A 12,380-nucleotide genomic window follows, 5' to 3' on the forward strand; every position below is an offset into this window, starting at 1 on the left:
TGGGGCCTAGAGGCTGGCACACAGACAGCAGGAGTGTGGGGTCACCAAGGAGGGTCGCAGTTGGACCGCAGCGGTCGCGGGGCTGAAAGAAGCTGGGGGGAAAGGAGTCCGCCGAAACCCTTGCTCCCCGCACGGCTAGCGCCGGGTCACGCGTGTGTAACCAGGGCGTCCGGACCCAGCGGTTGCAAACGATGCTTTATTCACCCCGACTCCCAGCCCGCCGCCCCGCGCCGCGCCTTTTGGTTCTCCCTCCGGGGGCGTGCGGGGAGGGGGGGCGGCCACACCTGAGCCCTCACCTGCGCCGGCGCGTCCCCCGCCCGGGTTTCTTCTCCCCTCGGCGCCTGCGGGCGGGGGCGGGGGGGCGCAGCGGGGGCCGGGACCGGGGGCACCGGCCCGGGCGCCGGGCGGGCCCCGCTCCCCTGCGGGGGCTTGTAGACCAGGTGGAAGATGAAGGCGTTGCAGTACCTGAGGGGGCGGGGCGCGTCAGGGGCGGGTCTTCGACGGGGCGGGGGAGGGGCGGGGCTTCGATGAGGCGGGGGAGGGCGGGGCTTCGATGGGGCGGGGGGGGGAGGGCGGGGCTTCGGCGGGGCGGGGGCGAGCGAGCCGGCGGGGTCCCGGGAGCTGCGTCCCGCCCGCCGAGTGGGCTTGGGTTCGAGGCCCGCGGAAGCGGGGGTCGCGGGGAGGGGTTCCCCGGAGGGCGCAGGACCCCGCGGGAGTCGCGGGCCCTTACCAAGGCATGCAGTTGTCCGCGGCTCGCAGGCGAAAGGGGGAGCGGAAGGGGTTGGGCCGCGGGGGGCTGGTACCCCCTCCGGTGGCCACCGCCATGGTCTGGTCGTCCATCACGCAGCCGTACTCGCTGCTCTCCGTGAAGAAGGCCGGGACTCGGAGGGACTGCGGTGGGCGCGGGCCTCTGACTTTCCGAGCGGCGCCTCCGCCCAGCCCCTCCCCAGGCGCCAGGGGCGCGGACCGCGGTGCAAACCCGGGACCCAGACAGACCAGGAGGGGGAGAGGCACGAAGCAGACAGACAAGACAGACTGGGTCAGAAGGGCCCTGGGCGCGCCCCGGGTCTGGAGCAGAGAGTGGGAAGAAGAGGCTTTCGGAGAAGGAGGACGGTGGGGGAGTGGCAAGAGGGGAGGTCCCTTTTGGCCCCAAAGCAGGTCCCTTTTGGCCCATCCCCCACCTGCAGCCGGGGCAGCGAGCTCAGCCAAGTGCCATTGAGACCGAAGCCAGAGTTGAATCCTGCAGGCCGAGGGAGAGCGGGCAGAAGCTGTCGCCCACGGCCTTCGCCCACGTCCCCACACTCCTACCCAAGCCTCTTACCGATAACCAGGTCCGGCTTGGGCCCCTGGAGCAGGTGGTAGGGCCGTGCTGACACCTTGATCTGCAGGTCCCTGCGGCCCCCCTTCTCCTTAGTGCTAGAGCTGAGCCGTGCGGATACTCCGGAACCAGGACGGACAGATACTTCTGGGCCATCCTGGGGAGCCAGGAGCGGAGGGGAGAAACCGCTGCAAGTTGGGGCACTGGGAGGGCATGTTAGGCAAAGGGAGAGCAGGAGGTAGGGGGCAACTCCTCCCCCGCAACCCTTACCCTCTGCAGGGTAAAATGCTGCTGGTCACTGTCCAGGGGCAGGCCGTCACCCACAAACTGCAGCTCCAGGGCCACATGAGGGAGCAAGACCAAGAGCTCCTGAGGCAGAGAGGACAGATCAAGGTCCCACCCCACCACCAGCTGCACGCCCAAATGCCCAGCCTCTGGTCCTGGAGGGACTTACCCAGAACACCATGACGAGGTCGAACTCTTTCCCTGCTTCCACCACATGGATTTTCAGTGACTGCTTGTTCTGGATGTTGAGCTCAGGGACTGGGAGAGAAGCTAGAGGCTTAAGAAGATGGTCTCCCTTCCCCGTGTCCCCCTCCAGCTCCCTGCCCCCCTCGCTCCCGCTGCTCTGCTCTCCTTACAGGACTGGGGCACCAGGTGTGTGATGATGTAATACACAGTCAACGGATAGGTGAGAAGCACGGCCATGGGGGAGTCCAAGCTGAGGCCCCTCCATGTGTAGTAATCCTGCCACGAGCCTGGGGAGAGCGGGTTACTGGGGGACCTGGCCCCCTTGCAGACCCCAGCCCCTTTTAGTCTAATAGCCCCCTCTTCCTCAGCCGTTCAGACTGCTGACCCGCCCGTCCTTGTCCCTACCTCTAGCTCCCTCGGGGCCCCTCCAGCTCACCAAAGAGGCCCCTGGGTGGATCTGGGGGCACAGGGGGCATCAGGGCAGGCCCATCCCCCTGGAGAAGCTGGTAGGGATCTCCTGGAAGGATGGAAGGAAGAAGAGGATCCTGGTGTCAGGAAGGCCCCCACCTGGCTCATCCCCCTCTTCCTTCCAAAGGAGCTATGTTTCCTGGAGCTACAGCAAAAGGAATGGGAGATGGCCTGTGGACGCGGCTTCTCGATGGAGTGGGCAGGGGTGACTTCTTTGAGGACTGGGGAAAGGCCTGAAATGACCGTGGGGGTGGCAGTGGAGTGCACGGGGGCATTATCCGGGGCCCTGTTTTCTCCCCCATCCTTCCCTCTAGGCTGAGGGGCCCATGCCTGAAGAGAGGCCCCACGAACCACTGAGAAGAAGGCTGAGGGCTGGTGTGCTGCCCCGGGGGTGCCTGGGGGTGCCAGGGCCTGGAATGAGCATGCTGAGCTGGGTCCAGTAGCCGCGAGTGAGGCCCCGTGAGGCCAGAAAGGCCTCCTTGTTGAAGGTTTCACTGGTCACCTCTGGAGAAGGAGGAGGGGAGCAGTTGAGGGCCTGGTGGCTGGAACCCCAGGCTCTAACTTTTCTCGAGGGCCCTGGGTCTGAACCGGGTTCTGGTCCTCCAGAGAATGAATATTTCCTAGTGTCTCTACAGGGCCACAGGCACCAAACCCATAGGGTCCTTGTAACAATTCCCTGGGTTTTAGTGTTTTTAAAAATACTCATTAGACAGATGAGAAAACCGAGGGTCTAAAAACTCAAGGGATTGTTGATGGCCCCCAGTCACTGGTGGGGCTGGGCAGCAGGGGACACAGGCTCGCACTCCTCCGCTCCAGACCCCGTCTGCAGCCCCAGGGCTTCAGGCTCCAACCCTAAATCCCCAAGCACTTGGCCTTCAGACCCAGAACCCTGTACCCAGGCACCCAACCTCGGTCCCAAACCCCTGCCTCAGTTTCCCCCTTCCCACCGCCCCATCGCCTTGGGGTACCTGCGGTGTAGGTAAAAGGCAGAGTTGCCAGCTCCCCGGCCCGCTCCATGAAGGCTGCAAGCCTTGGGCACCAAAATCGGTGGCTCACGTCATCAGGGCATCGCCGCCAGTCGGCCCGGAGACAAGCCTCGCCACAGTACAAGACAGCACTGCACTGGGGGCTGGGGTCACAGGGGGTGGTGGGCACCCATCGTTCAGCGCTGTGGCCTTGCGTGCCCTGCTGCTGCCCGTGTATCATTCGGTCCGCTTTTCTGAATACTCTGCTCGTGACAGCTTGCTTTCTTCCCTCCTTTGACTTCCCAGACCCTCCCTCCCCCGCTGGCCAGTTTTCTCTGCTTGCCTGATTGTTGGGGGGCTCCCTCCCTCTCACGCCACCTCTTCGGCTGCTCACCAAGGTGTCAGCTTCACTTCAAAGCTATGCCTGTGACAGACGTGGCAGTTTCGAGCCCGGAGGGAGGCAAACGTGAAGCCCGGCCGGGGACCCCAGGTCCGCATTGGCGCCTTGGCTAACTTCACTCCCAGCCTTGGGACCAGACTCTGCAAGTCTCTGAATGGGGGCGGACACCGTCACGCTGGGGGGCTCAGAAGTCCAGATCCCTACACCTCCCCAGCCTCAGATACCACATTTCTGTACCGATGCAGCTGGGCATCTCCCACGGTGAGCTGCCGGGGCTTTCGAGGGTCTCCGGAGCCCATCGGGCAGGCCATACTGTGGCAGAGGAGAGCGTAGGCCCGAGGAGCCAGGTTCTCGGTCCCTGAGGACTTGCCGGCACTCCCCTGGGTTCCGTCCATCAGCAGGTCAATGCCCAGGATGGTGCCATGTTCATCAGTCACCAGTAAGAGGCAGGAAAGGTGCAGGGGGGCAGCCTCTGGGGAAGGAAGGAGAAGTCAGGGGCAGGGGTATGAATGTCATATGTGCAACGGCTAGGCGGGTCAGCTAAGTGAGCAGAGGGGACCGGGTAGAGAGGGTATGCCTCATTGGAAGGGGACACTGGTGCCGGGGTGTCTGTGGCCATGCAGAAGTGTGAGCCTGAGGGGCACCTGAGTGGCTCAGTGGGTTAAGCCTCTGCCTTCGGCTCAGGTCATGATCCCAGGGTCCTGGGATTGAGCCCCCTGTTGGGCTCTCTGCTCAGCAGGGAGCCTGCTTCCCTTCCTCTCTTTCTGCCTGCCTCTCTGCCTGCTTGTGATCTCTGTCTGTCAAATAAATAAATAAAATCTAAAAAAAAAAAAAAAGTGTGAGACTGCTGTTGGACCTTTCCAGCTTTCCTGAGACTTCTGGAATTTTTTTCTTTCAATATATAAATACTGGCTCCAGTTGAAAAAAACAGAAAACATCGTGGGTCCATGAAAACACCTCTCCAGGCCAGACTGCCCTGCAGGCCACCCATTGGTGACACCCCCCTGGGCTGCCTGGTGGAGGAGGTCTTCCAAAGGGCGGAATCCCCAGCCCAGGGGTTCTTACCGCTTCTCCGCCCCTTCCTCCTCTCAGGACCGGCTTCGTCCTCTGCCTTGTCCTCTTGGCAACCATCCTCTCCGCCTCCTGCCAACTGCGCAGCCTCCTCTGTCTCCCCTGGAGGGTTTGCTTCCTGGGGGGACTCCCTGCTGGCGGGGGCTGGCTCCCCGGCCTCCTCACGGTCTACTTTCTCCAGGCCTGCACCCTCCTCCTCTCCATTCTCTTCCTCTTCCTCCCCCTCCTCCTCCTCTTCCTCCCCTTCCTCCAGACTGACAAAGCTGACATAGGGGCTTAGGTCTCGCAGGTGGAGTGGGGGTTCATCTCCCAGGAACCGGGCAGCCCCCAGGCCTAGTCCAGGGCCTGGCTCTGCCCCTTGCCCCAGGCTGATGCCCACACTTCGGTTGGGCAAGACGTGAAGCACCCAAAGGGCAGGGTCCTGGGGCAGCCTTCTGATCGGAGCCTCCAGCTGGCGCCAGCGGCCCTCAAGGCTGGCCCCCGCAGCCCTGCGCTCCGCCGCGAACTTTCGGAACCAGCCAAACAGGAGGGCAGCGAAATCAAGGAACTCATCTCGGTATCCAGACACAAACTCCATGTCTTCAGGGCCACAGGGTCTGGGCCCAGACTGAGCAGAGGGAGAGGGTAGGGGTGGGTCACAAAATGGGGGCGTGGTTGAGGGTCCCGAGAGAAGTTTTCAGGGCTCAGGGTGGGAGTTCAGGGGGAGAACGGGGCTAGGCTTGGAAGCGGGCGAGCAGGGGTTAAGACGAGTAGTCAGGAGTGAGATGGTATTTGGGGCCCAAGATCTGAGGCCCAGCCCCTCCAGAGTAGGGTCTGAACGATGACCAGAGTCGGAGGGCGAATCCTTTGGTGACGGACCCGCCAGGAGGGATTATTTTGGATCCGTCTGTAGGGTGTGGGGGGAGGGACCGGAGCCGGGGCATCCCCTCGGCTTGGATCGGTTCGGCCGGGGGCCCCCGCGGACCCAGCCCCTCCCGGCCGCCCCTCCACTCCGGTACCTGCAGCCGCCGCCGCCACTTTTCGAAGGTAAATACCTCGGGGCTGGCGGGGGGCGGGCATGACGTCAGGGCGGCCCGAGCCCGCGGCCCGCTGCCCGGCTGGCCCCGCCCCCAGCGCCCGAGGCGCGCGCGGAGAGGGCCGGGCGGGGTCCGCCGCCGCTCGCGGACTTCCCCGGGGGCATCACCTGGCATGTGACCGCGGCCCGGCGCCGGCGCCCAGCGGGGAAGCGAAAGCGCCGCGGGGGTGGCGGGAGCCGAGCGGCCGCGACTCCGAGGGCCGCGGCCTGACCTGGCGCGGCCGGGCGGGCACCCCGGATACGCGCCGAGCCCGTCGCTCGGCCGCCCGCGCCGCGCGCCCCGCCGAGCCGCTGCGTTAGCCCTTCGCTTTGCGTGCACCTCCCCGGCTCTCCCTGTCGGCTCGGGGGCCCGGGGCCAGCTCCCGGCGCGGGGCGCGGGGGCGCGGAGCCCCGCCTCTCTGGGCTTTCCCCGCGGCGGCGGGCGGCGGGCGCGCGCGGTCCGGGAGTACCGACCGCGCTGTCGGTTCGGACGGTGCGAGCGCGGGAAGAGGGCGCCGCCAGCTCGCGCCGCACCCCCCAGCCCGGCGCCCCGGCCGCGGCTGCCGGCGTCCCCGCGGGCTCGGGACCAAGCCGCCGGCCGCCGCGCTCCGGTCCCGCCCGGCCGCGGAGATGAGCCGGAGCCCGGGCGCCGGGTTCCTCGCGCTCCTCGTCCTGCTGGCGCTGCTGCCTCCGCCAGGTTGGTCCGGGGCCGCGCCCCTGAGTCCGCGCACGGGGTGCGGGCGGCGGGTTGGGGGGAAGCGGGAAGGGGGCGCCGAGGGCCGAGGGGGGGTGTTGGGTAAGTGGCGAGCCGGGCCGGGGCAGGGGACAGGCTGGGGGACGTCCGGGTCCAGGCCGTGCTCAGGACGTGTTTTGGGGGTGGGATGTGTGGGTTGGGCCCGGGGGTCAGACTCGGGATCGAAGGAAGAGGCTTAGTAACAGGGAGGGGAGCCCCTTGAGCGGGGAACCTGCGCTGACCACCTGGGTCGTCCCCCCCCCCCCCCCCCCCCCCGGCCATGGCAACGAGGGCAGCGTCATCGGCAGTTGTTACTGCCACAGGAGGATTCCTTCCCACTCCCCTCCGAAGGGGGAGGTCTTGGCACATTTCCGAAAGCACCTGAGAGCCTATGATCGCTGTAATTCCTACATCAGGTAATCTCCCGGAGCGCTGGGAGCGCAGCGCCTCTGGGGGCCTCCGGGAACCTCTCAGTCGACCTGGAACTCCTGGGGGGCCCGACCCCCTCCCAGGATTCCATTCGCCCAGCAATTCTCCATGCTTTGCTTTCCCTTTCCCACCTGCCTGGGAATTTCCCAGGCGGGGCAGAAAGCCCCCCCACCCCCACCCACGCTCTTGGCAGTGACTTAACATCTTTGGAATGAGGAAAGAGCTGAGGTGACCACGCTTTTCCTTCCTAGGTTCCAGCTACATTCCCGCAGCGTGTGTGGGGGGAGCAAAGATGCTTGGGTTCAAGAACTGGTGAGCTGGTTTGATCGCAAAGGTACAGGCTTCCCCCTCCTCCCTGGGGTCTGTCTCCAGGGAAGCGGTCTCCCTCACAGTCGGCTTTGACTGGGTCCCCTCCCCATGCCACCTCGAGTTCCTGTTGTACCTGGTGCCAGGTGATGTCCCCTCAACCCCTGTTCACCCAGTGTCACCCACCATCGCTGTCGTGATTTGTGCCACTCCCTGCTGTGCTCTTACTTAATATTTTTCTGGAAGCCAAGGCACTACTTTTGCTTTCCAGTATTCTACTATGGAAATTTAAAGATTTACACAACAGTTGAAAGACTTGTCCAGGGGACACCTATAGGACCACCGCTTAGAGTCTACGTTTCTAGCTACGATTCTAGCTTTTATGTATTTTTGTCTTATGTCTTTTATATAGTAGGTACAAAATACAGCAGAGACAAATTCCTATTTTACAATGTCAAGTTTATAGCACGTAACCACATTTGCTTTAGTGCGCGCCCATCTATCTCATTCGTCGTCAATCCACCTTCTCATTTTTACAAGATTTTATTTGAGGGAGAAAAGAGTGCATGAGCAGGGGGGAGGGGGGAGGGAGGAGGGAGGAGGGAGGAGCAGACTCCCCACTGAGCAGGGAGCCCTGTTGCCATCCCAGGACCCTGGGGATCATGACCTGAGCTGAAGGCACACGCTCAACTGACTGAGCCCCCCAGGTGCCCCTTATCTTTTGATGTGTTTCCTGGTTAGGTGCAGGCATGACCACACTTTACCCCCAAACATCTCAGCTTGTGTGTCATGGAGCTCAATACTTGATTGTTGCTGCTTCTCTTTTGAGGTTAAATTTACATACAATAAGAGGAATAAATTCTTAGGTGTGCCACTTTTGAGATGCACACTTAGGTGTGCCACACATGCCACTTTTGAGATGCGCCTGCTGTATTTTTCTCGTAAAATTAAATACACAAAATGTCCTAACACTTGCAGAGACGTAGTCTTGCGTCTCCTCCATGGCGCACAGACCGGTCTGTGGGCTAGAGACCTGCACGCAGGCTTTCCCTTCATCCTCCTGGCCACTGTGGCCCTTGGTAGGAGAATTCTCCCTGCGCTATAGCTGAAAGAAAGGCGTCCCAGGGAGGTCAAGAGACAAGGGACAAGGTCACCCGGAGACTCTGTAGCAGAGTCAGGGTTCCAGCCCAGGTCTCCCCCATGTCCCAGTGCGGATGCTTGTCCCAGTGCTTCCTTGTTGCTGGTCTGTTCACTTCCTTCTCCACCCTCCCCCCCCTGCCATCCGCCTCTGCCTTCCTCTCCCGCCTTCAGCTGTGACCTTGATGTTCTGACTCCTTACTTCTTGCCTTTCCAGAATATGGATATGCTAACTCCGGGAGTGCGGCCCCCCAGGAGCTCTTACCTCCTCCCAGCACCCAGGTTCCTGAGCCCACGCAAAGGGCACCTTTAGACACGGGCTCCCCTGCTCCGACACACCTGCCACCCACCTTGCAGTCCACCGCGCAGCCCACGCTGCCAGCAGGGGCCCAGTCCTTGGACAGAAACCTCACCCGCGCCGATGACATCACTACATCCACTGAGGGCCACGGTCAGGGGCCTGAGGAGAGGCAGAAGCAGCTGGAAGAAAGAGTAGGGCCTTCCGAGAGAACCTCAGCCATGGTGCCAGTGGTGTCCCTCCTGACCATCATCTTCGTTCTCACTGTGGTCCTCCTGTATGTGCTGTGCAGGAGGAGGAGGGAGCAGTCACTGCAGCACTTTCCAGGTAAGCTGGGCCTCCGGGGCCCCTCTCCCCAGTAGCTCTTAGGTGGCCGGAAACCGGAAACCTGCCCCAGGCAGACAGATATGCATCTGTCTGCACTGTGGACGGTAGGCCGTGAGAAAAGAGTCAGCTAGAGACAGTTACAAAAGAGGGAGGGAGGAAGGAAAGCCATCACAGGCCCAGGGAACCATACTTGACCTATACTTCAGAGCCAGGCAGGGCTTGGAGCAATATAAGATGGCAGCTAGGGGCGCCCTAGGTGGCTCCTTAAGTGTCTGCCCTCTGCTCAGGTTATGATCTTATGATGGTGGGATGGAGGCCCGCATAGGGTTCCCTACTCAGTGGGAAGCCCGCTTCTCCCTCTCCCACCTCCCCCTGCTTGGGTTTCTGCTCTTGAGAGCCCGATGCGGGGCCCAATCCCAGGACCCCGGGATCATGACCTGAGCCAAAGGCAGAGGCTTTAACCCACTGAGCCACCCAGGCGCCCTAAATAAAATCTTTTAAAAAGAAGATGGCAGCTAGAGCAGGCTAAGGAGAGAGGAACCCATGTAGGAAGGTGGGAGCCATTCATTTAGTTCACACGTCTCTCCTGAGCACCTGCCCTGTACTAGGTTGTATTATTGAGCTTTGGGGATCGAATCCCCCAGCCCAAGCTAGTCCCCCAACTTCCCTTAATTTTAAAGCTGATATTTTCATCCCCTTCTCTTTTCCAGATTTGCCGCTGTATTATACACCCGTGGCATCAGACTCCAGTGCTTGAGTGGAGAGCGGAAACCTGAGAGGGTAGATGTCGTCCTTTATGCAGCCCCGCACACCTTTAATTAATATATCAGGATAATCTCTAGCACATGCTAGGCACTCCACGGCCACTTGATGTTTAATATACAAGTGTCCGGCCACTGCCCTCTTGTCAGCTCTCCCTGGATTTCTTTTCCATGCTGTAACGTAAAATCTACAACTCACTCTGATACCCTAGACAAATTATGTGCTTAATTACTAAAGATTATTTTTATAATTATTGACTCTTCTGTTCTGCAGACACTGGCCTCAGGCTCCTACCCCCTTCCCAAGGTTCCTGGCTCCAGCGCCTCCCCTCAGGGTCCCACCGCCCCCTTGATTTTATTTCCTCAATCCCGGTATCACCCACGTATGCTCCAGTGAGAGTCCGAGCTCCCTGCTTCCGTTGCTGTTTCTTTTTGGTTTTTTTTTTTTAATTAAAACCCCTGGTTCTGCTTTTGTCTCTTTCCATGAAGAAGGATGTGCCTTCGCTGGTCCAGTCTACAGAAGCCTGGGGTAGGGCACGGGGTGTTGGAGGAAGTGTGCTGGCGGTCTGATCTCTGTCTGAGCTTGTCAGCACTTCCTGGCGCACCTGCAGGAGCACCTGTGGGAGGAGTCCGGCCACCTGATCTTCAAGTGTCACCATCCCCACCTTCTGCCCCCTACACCCTGCCCGGCCGGGCCCAAAGTGGCAGCCCTGATGTCCCACGCCACAGGTCTCTTTGTCCCGGGTGCTGGTGGTGGCCTTCTTCCAAGTTCTCGCTCTAGCTTGTGGGACTAGTTTTCCAGCATCTGCTCACAGGTTCGGGCCACATCGCTGAGCTTGAGACGGGCATAGTCCACTCGCTTCAGGGCCATCTGGCAGTCCTTCCTCGAAGAGTAGCTGGAGCCCTCATGGGGCTGCCCGGTGGCCACCTACAGGACAGTCAGATGGCTCAGTGACACACCCCTCCCCTGAGCCAGCTCCCCAACCCAGCGAGCATCTGGTCTCTTGCTCCTGTCCTTCCTGAGCCAGACGCCGCTGCAGCCCGGTCACCCGGGGTAAATCACCGAACGTGTTAACCTCGTGTAAGATGTGGGTAACCCCAATGATTTCCTAGCCTTGTTGCAAGATTAGATAAAGCGGCGTCTGGCACAGCGAGAACCGGCTCACCCCTGCCCCTCCTCTCAGGGCGCCGCCCCTGGAGACCCCGAGGTCAGGTCAGGTTTCTGGGCGCACGGCCCTGGCTTTGGCACCGACCACCAGTCCCTCCCCAGGGCCTCTCCGCCCGGCGGCTCGCGGGCCAGCGAGGCAGCCAAGGCCGCCTTCGGCGTCTTCCTTCCCGAGGGGGAAACCCACCCCGAAGCGAGGGTTCGGCGGAGGTCACCGGCTCCCTGGAGGCCGGGTGGCCGCGGCTCCAGAGGCCTTAGCTCCGCCGCGAGGACCCCGCAGGGTGAGGCGGAGGCGCAGGGCGAGGCCGGCCGCACGCACCTGGGTGAGGTAGCGGATTTGCCCCGACAGCTCGGCCTCCACGTGCTGCACCGACGCCGTGAAGGCCGCCGCCTGCCGGTCCAGCAGCCGCTCGTTGGTCTTCTCCTTGGACAGCTCCAGGATCACGGTACCTGCGGGGGCCGACAGAGGGCCGGGGCTGGCGGGGCAGGCCAAGGCTGCCCAGCGCGGAGCCCGTCCCCCCGCCGGCCCCCGGGGTCCCTCCCCTCCCCGCTGCGAGCGCGGGGGCCGGCCGTCGTGTCCCGAACCTGCATTCTGAAGAATGGCGCCGATCTCCCGTTCGATGTCCTCCAGCGCGCGGAGCCTCTCGTTGGCCAGGCTGTAGGTCGCCATCGCCAACCCCGGCCGCCCCCTCCTCAGGGTTTTTCTCCCTCGGCAAAACTCTGCGCCTGAACCCGGAAGCGGCTGTCGGTTTGCGCCTGTGCGGGTCGTGCTCGGGGCTGCGACTACAATTCCCAGGCTGCTCGGCGCCGCCCGGCCTGGCGAACTACAACTCCCAGGGTATCGTGCGCACACCCTGATCTGCGCCGCCGCCGCCACCTGGCGGCCACCTGTGGTAAGAGGAGGCAGCGGGGCGTTGGCTTCCCGGTACGAGGCTGTTCCGTCCTGCGCGCCTCCGCGACGCTCCTGGGGTCTCCGTTGCGCGGCTGCTGGTGCTGGGTGAAGATGCTGGGAGCCCCGGGGTGCTGGGGCACCCCCCGTAGGGGCCTGGGGGACAGGCTGACTCGATGAGACGTGCGTGGCTCCTCCGGGGCGGGATGCCCGCGGACACCGGGCTTGGCAGCCTGTCCCCAGGGGCGGGCTCCGCTCAGCCTCTCCCTCCCGTTCTGGTCGCCGGTTTTGCGCGGCGTCTGGGGATGCGTCCTGAGCGGGATGGGTTCTCAGGTGACAGCGAGGTCGCCGTCGCTCGGAGGCGCGCGCGGTGCACCTGCGGGGACACGGGATTCTGGGCGCGCGGTGCACCTGCCGGCGCCCGGACACGGGATTCCGGGCGGCGGCGCTGCGGGAGGCGGGGGCTTCGGCTTAACCGCGGGGACGGGAGACGCGAGCCAGAGCCCGACCACGAAAAGGCTTGCAAACTAAGTGGTTTGGACCTCGTCCTGAAAGCCCTTGGGAGCCCTGGAAGGATCCTCCAGACGC

The 12,380-nt window shown here is 62.8% G+C and overlaps 3 protein-coding genes across 3 annotated transcripts; 1 reads left to right on the forward strand and 2 right to left on the reverse strand.

Annotated features, from left to right (window-relative positions):
* Positions 1–277: 277 nt before the first annotated feature.
* Positions 278–5,768, reverse strand: ZMYND15 (zinc finger MYND-type containing 15). The gene is given in 15 exon segments (XM_032839994.1): positions 278–361; positions 363–465; positions 731–891; positions 1,182–1,240; positions 1,322–1,475; positions 1,589–1,687; positions 1,773–1,861; positions 1,960–2,076; positions 2,226–2,306; positions 2,609–2,761; positions 3,226–3,386; positions 3,617–3,772; positions 3,860–4,094; positions 4,688–5,300; positions 5,692–5,768. Coding segments are annotated over 14 exon segments (2,220 nt in total). The 5' UTR covers positions 5,271–5,300; positions 5,692–5,768; the 3' UTR covers positions 278–292.
* Positions 5,769–6,079: 311 nt separating this feature from the next.
* Positions 6,080–9,989, forward strand: CXCL16 (C-X-C motif chemokine ligand 16). Its single transcript, XM_032840000.1, has 5 exons — positions 6,080–6,443; positions 6,757–6,896; positions 7,161–7,243; positions 8,570–8,977; positions 9,688–9,989. The coding sequence occupies exons 1-5, from the start codon at positions 6,378–6,380 to the stop codon at positions 9,732–9,734; spliced, it is 744 nt and encodes a 247-aa protein (XP_032695891.1). The 5' UTR covers positions 6,080–6,377; the 3' UTR covers positions 9,735–9,989.
* A 187-nt stretch (positions 9,990–10,176) lies between these two features.
* MED11 (mediator complex subunit 11) lies at positions 10,177–11,640 on the reverse strand. The gene is made up of 3 exons (XM_032840001.1): positions 11,489–11,640; positions 11,223–11,353; positions 10,177–10,666 (listed from the first exon to the last, which is right to left on the reverse strand). Exons 1-3 carry the CDS (start codon positions 11,571–11,573, stop codon positions 10,529–10,531), a joined length of 354 nt encoding a protein of 117 aa, XP_032695892.1. The 5' UTR covers positions 11,574–11,640; the 3' UTR covers positions 10,177–10,528.
* Between the last annotated feature and the right edge of the window lie 740 nt (positions 11,641–12,380).

The sequence above is a fragment of the Lontra canadensis genome, unplaced genomic scaffold, assembly GCF_010015895.1.
Source record: "Lontra canadensis isolate GAN:19392208 unplaced genomic scaffold, GSC_riverotter_1.0 scaffold110, whole genome shotgun sequence".
NCBI lineage: Eukaryota > Metazoa > Chordata > Mammalia > Carnivora > Mustelidae > Lontra > Lontra canadensis.